The sequence below is a fragment of the Pseudopodoces humilis genome, chromosome 6 (genome assembly GCF_049639895.1).
Source record: "Pseudopodoces humilis isolate 2021_Gansu_Grassland_sample_001 chromosome 6, ASM4963989v1, whole genome shotgun sequence".
NCBI classification, from domain to species: domain Eukaryota; kingdom Metazoa; phylum Chordata; class Aves; order Passeriformes; family Paridae; genus Pseudopodoces; species Pseudopodoces humilis.
Window position 1 is genome coordinate 47,402,226 of NC_142205.1, and position 6,000 is coordinate 47,408,225.

Genomic DNA, 6,000 nt, shown 5'->3' on the forward strand with positions numbered 1-6,000 from the left:
AGAAAGGTTTTAGATTCCTATCTTTTCCATGGTGTTAAAGTGTTGTTTCATTTATCTGGAACCCTTTAATACAAGAAGTAGCTGTCTAAAAATAATCTTGTGTTCTGGGACCGTGTTGTGCAACATGGAGAGTGTTGTATAAAAAGTTGCAGACTGATCACTTTGACTGTTAAGGTTTCAGAGAGGTGCAGGTGAGCTCTTGGACTGGAATCACACAGCAAAATAGACTGTAGTTCCTGAGAGGTTTGTGTAGCATGAGTTTACAAATGAAATCTAGAAATAATCTTGTGAAAATGAATGAATACTACAAAATTTGGTTGATATTTCTCCTCCAACGTCTATTTTCCTTCTGACTCTTTCAGAGCATGCTGTTAATATTTATACCATGGCAACGCTTGTCATAGCAATCTTTTTTGGTATTCTGGTGCAGTATGTTACTCCTCCTTCCCTCCCAGGGTGCCCTTTAATTACAGCCTGTCACAAGAATGTCTGAGAAAGTGAATAATGTGTACATAGCAGCCCTCCTGGCTGGCCCAAAGGGTGCTGGGACTGGGGCTGCTCAAGCTGTTGTGTCTTACACTCTGTGCTGCAGACAGCCTGAAAACCTGACGTGCCTGGCATAAGACATGCAGCACTTGAAAGCTGTTATTTTGCAGCTTGGAACAGGGTAGTAGAAACATTTTGATAAATTCTCCAATGTGCAGATCATTAAGGTTCTTGATGGTGCTTAAAGGAGCAGTCCTGTTATGCTGTTTATATTGAGAGCATCACCAAGGCAGGGTAAAATGTTTAATATTTGCCCAAATTTTGGTATGATTTTGCTGTGATCTTGTCTGTCTTTGAAAGCCTGACTTTTTGTATCTGCATGAAGAGTCTTAGCTGACTACTTTCAAATGCAAATTGCAACTTTGTGGCTCAGTTTTGCTCACCAAGAAGGATGTTTTCTGTGGAATTGATGGAGGCATTAGTTAATAGAGGAGCTGTGTTTCCAAAGTCTTCTGCAAAGTCATCATATAGTAGTCATTAAACAAGTTTCTCACTTATTTATCCTTTCATATATAATATTTGCTGTGAAAGCAGCAAGAGTTTGAATTTGGAAGTTCGGTTTAAACATAAAATGCAACCAGGGAAAACACAGTAACTGAACTTGGGAATCTCATTTTGAGGAAAGGCCACCTGAAGCAGAAAGTAAAAAGCTTAAAGTCTTGTAGTATGCCTTGAAGCCTTTCCTCAGATAGGCACAACTCCCATTTCCCCCAACTAGTCTTCTTGTCTAAATGAAAACAGAAGCATTACAGAGGGATGGGATCCATTGGTGGTATGGGGAAAGAGTTATTTCAGAAGTTATGTCAACACAAACATTTGATAAATTTGAGAAAGTTTAATCATATAGTAAAGGAGAGTTTATTTCTATTTACAGAAATATATTTCTGTATAATGGAATTTCATTGTACACTACCTTTATATGTTTCAATACAGCTCTCTTTAAAATGTAGGTGCTTTAAAGGTTGCTAAGGATGATGTAGCCCATAGACTTATCTCTGCACCATGTTATTTTCAGTCTTAACAGCAGCTTTGTAAATTGGATTATTTAGTAAACTACAAATTACATATTCAGGTGCCAGTTAGTAAACTTCTAGCTGACACTTTATGATTGCGTATATAAAGGAAGTAGAGCCCCTGTATGCATTCCAGGATGGCAGTTTCTGCTGCAGAAAGTCTGGGGCATTCATTCAGAAGAGCACCTTGGGATTTTTTTTGATGCATGAGATTTTGCTTTTTTTTTTTTTTTTTCTTTTTCGGGATCACTGATTTTTGTTTTTTTCCAGCTTTTTAGGACACTAATTTTTTTTTTAATCTTTATTTCTTGGATTCAGGCTACTGGTATTTGGCATACTGAGGATCAAATTGGGGGGGAAAAAATCTATGTAGCTATTTCAAATAGTCCTTCTCATGCCTCTCCATCAGTGCATACACCAGAAATAACACTCCCCCTGTATTTTGAAAACAGTGGCTTCATAAAGTGGATTTTGGCAAGGCAAGGTACTGGGTGGTGTTGGAACATTTCAGAAACGTGGTGAACAAGTTCCTGTTCTTGTCTGCGACAGACGGGCTCCTCTGTCTGGGAGAGGGTGGCACTGACATGTACAGAGGAACAGAACTATAAAAGGTCAAACCTTTAATAAGGAAGACTGCTATGCCAGTGAGAGAATGTTTCTAAGTCTGTGCTTTACCAAAAGTTACTATTTCTACTTTCAGTGAAAAAAGGGGGGAGTGCAGAAGGTAAAACTAGGAATGTCTTTAATCAGTTCAAGTCCTATTGCCATGTGACCTAAACCTGGAGGCTTCTATGTGGTGCCTGGGCAGATGTATGTGCAAAACTCTTGGAGGTTGATGTTGGGAATTGGGTGGCAGCTCTCAGCTTATGTCAATGTGCTTCTAGGCCCCTGTCTCACAGCTGGTTCCCACAGTAGTGAGATACTGATAGTTGTACATTTCCTGTTCAGCAGTTTTTCCCTGGCTGGTTGTTCAGCTGCAATATTTTGAACTGTATTTGCAGCATTTCTCACTGAAACTAGGCAGACAACAGAGAACAGTTCTGTGACCAAAAAAAAAAAAAAAAAGTTTGTCTTACGGTATATCATCTTGTACTTTCTGCCATCATTGCTATCAGTCCCAGATTTTGCAGTGCTTGCTTCCCCAAAGCCCTGCAAGAAGCAGCAAATTCCTCACTATAAGGTTTTAAGGTAACCGTGTCATATGCAGTCAAGAAAATATATTTCTAGACATACCTTAGTTAATTAGTTCTAAAATACAGTGGTACACAGGCCTTAATGCTCAAACCCCAAGTACAAGGCATTTGTTTGTGTATTTTCTTTTAATATTACATTAAATGGTAGTTTTATGAGGGTTAGGGCATTCAAAACACTAGGATCAGGGTTTACAGTTTATTATTAGCATTTTTAAATTATCAGTAGTCAGAGAGTGGAACATCTCTGTTGACACATGGGACATTGTACTCAGGAAATAACATGGTGCTTCCTGCCAGCCTGAAGGCTTGTTGCCATTTTTCATTTCTGAAATGGTTGGCTCTGAGTAGTGTTGGTGTCTGAGACACAGCACTGTCCATTAGTCACAGGTGGAGAGCACTGTGAGGTGACAGATGTGTGAAGTAGAGATATCTGGTAAGAATATAAACTATTTTTGTAGTTCATGATATGCACAGCTGAGTGCTATCTTTGTCTCTACTGTACACCACATCTTTATGGACTGTGATTATAGCAAGAGGTATTTGGACTCTCCTAGTGGTGTTGCTGTGCATATTACACCACCTGTGCAGCCAAGAACCTTTCCAAAACAGCATTCACTTTGCTCATGAAAGTTTACTATCAGCTGATTTGATTGCTTGATTGCCGGGATTTTTTTTTTTTTTTTCTTTGACTCCTGTACTGAATAACCCAAACTGATAGGGAAAGAGATGATTGAACTTCGAGTCTTCCCTAGGCAACCACCTGAAACAAATTTAACAGCCAAAATGCTTACAGGTAATGGTCTAGTACATCTAGTTCTGACTCAGTACTGTTATGCTGTAACAGATAATTCAGAGGAAAGTAAATGAAAAAAGAAATCCCAAGTGCTGAGTTTGATTGAGGTGCCCACAGCTGTTCTTGAATCAGTGATTCACTTGTTTGTGCAAAGTTAGCGACCTGGACATCATGCTTGCACATGTTCTCAAATAGCATTGCTAATTATTTTAAGCAGTCAAAAAGGGAATTGCAAATGTTTTACATAGCCCATTGGAAGCACTCAATGATCTTACAAATGGTACTGATTTGACAGCCAAGTTTAAAGAAACAGTCTCAAAGACTGGGATGGCAGAGCAATCTCTCACAGCTTGGAAATTATTGTTATTGGAAATTAAGTAAAACTTAGTTTCTCACTGATTAGTCCATTTGGTGCTTACTTTTTAATACATTGTAGTCAGTATGTAGAAGGTAGGTTTGACATGTAATGCACAAAATATTGTTTGGATTTTGGTATTCTGAACATAATTTTGATTTTTTTTACTCATAATTATTTTGCTATACAAAATATCTTTGTCAGTGCAATAATGTTTCACAGAGTTACTTAGTGGAAAGTGGCAATTGCTGTGTTTGGTTTATGGCATGAATTAATTGAGGAAAGAGGCTTTCAGTGGTGGGGGGATACCTGCTTGTACTATTTAAGCTGCCTGTGGGCAGATTGGTGGGAGCAGGGAAGAGATGGTAGACCCCAAATACGTATCTGACATTTGTGAGATCAAGTCACATCAGACAGTCTGACAGGTAAGCAAATGACTGTACCCTCAAACTGTGATGCTTGTACATTGGGTTCACTTAAGAACCTACAGAAAAGGGCTGGGAGTTAGATTAATGCACAGAAAAATACTTGTTAGTTCATGCTTTGAGAGAGTCTCTAGTGATTGCCTTGAGATAAAACAGTCATTTTAGAATGAGGTAAAATCCTGTCTAAGCAGAGATGAATAAAGATCATTGTTATTAGTGGGCCACTTTCAGGACCACAGAATTCATCCCATCTGTTTTAACAGCTCCTGTGTTGGACTAATTGGTGCAAAAAAAGAGCTTCATAGGTTCTGATATTTTTTTGTTAATTTGCCTTACATAATATTAACAGAAGTTATTGTCACTTAACAACTATGATATGCAATGGGCTAATGATAGATTTGTTTCAGTTTGCAGCTCATCTGGTGAAAAACAAATACCCAAGGGTCTGCATCCTTGATGGAGGAATCAACAAGATCAAGCCAACTGGTCTCCTCACTGTTCCTTCTCCACAAATCTAAGTGACTGTAAATGTTCAGGACAATCTGTCTGAAGAGGAAAGTCCTACCTACAACACAGACATCCTGAATCTAAAGGGCATTATGGCATCTTCCTAAGCTATCCTCATGACCAGTGTCTTATCCTGCAGCCATGGAGCTCAGGAGTTTGGTGTTTGTTCTTTAGTATAGAGCTTCAGTTGGAACTGATCAAAACTGAAGCTTTAAGCTTTCCAAGAAACCTCTTTCAGCATTGCAGTGCACAAGAGCTTGGGCAAGTCTGAACACAGAGAGAGGAACTCATCTGGCTTTTGGTATCTTATATTTCTGTGGAACAAAATTAACTGGCACATGATGGCTCTAAGGTGCACTTAGATTGTTTGAAAAAGTACTTTACTGTGAATATTGAAAGTAGCAAAATGAAACTGTACCATGTATATCATGTGAAAAAGTGTGTTCCCTAATATTTGAAAAGTAATTACTGTATCTTCTGACCTGCTTTATTTCTGAGAAAGTGTTTTTTTTCATTTGGTTTGTAAATAAAGATGTGTCCCAAATTGAAAGTTACTGTAAGAGCAGCTGCTGATTCAATCCAAAATCTATCACAAGATGGAAAATTTCTTCTACTCTGTGGTGAATTTAACCGTCTATTTCTACAATCATATCAAATGTAACAATTTCTGGAACAACTGCAGTTACCAGAAAAGTGGGCTTTCAATAGCACTGTGTTTTAGGAGTATAAATCATTTATTCTTTATAACATACTTCCACTTTAGAAGCTCATGCCTTGGAAGGAAACATTGCAATTTTAATTTTCATGTGAAAACATTCTAGAATTATCACTCTTGTATGAATTGGAAGTTGAGAGTTTTCTTTGGCCCTTTGCTCTTTCAGCTAGTGGTGTCAATTTTCTTGGGGATTTTTTAAGTCCTTGAACATGAACTTTAAAACTGACGGACTGGGACAGCAACCTGTTTTTGAACTAGGCTGGGTGCAAGTGCTGCAGATGAGTGAAAGCAGGTTCCCACAAAGGGCATAAGGTAGCTGTGTAGTAAAGATGTGGGAATTACTTTGCAGTAAGAAGCAAAAAGCATTTAAAGCACTGACAGAAGCAGGAATTGGCATATCTCTTGCTGAAAAGCTAAAAATAAACTTGATTCGGACAACTGCCACCTTTCAAG

The 6,000-nt window shown here is 38.3% G+C and overlaps 1 protein-coding gene across 3 annotated transcripts in view; it reads left to right on the forward strand.

Annotated features, from left to right (window-relative positions):
* Nucleotides 1-5,386, forward strand: part of TBCK (TBC1 domain containing kinase) — an 88,511-nt gene extending 83,125 nt beyond the window's left edge. For all 3 annotated transcript variants that reach the window (XM_005517498.2, XM_088056977.1, XM_088056976.1), the window contains one exon: nucleotides 4,733-5,386. In XM_005517498.2, coding sequence (XP_005517555.2) covers nucleotides 4,733-4,843 — 111 coding nt within the window. In that variant the 3' untranslated portion in view covers nucleotides 4,844-5,386. The remainder of the gene's footprint in view (nucleotides 1-4,732) is intronic.
* Nucleotides 5,387-6,000: the final 614 nt, after the last annotated feature.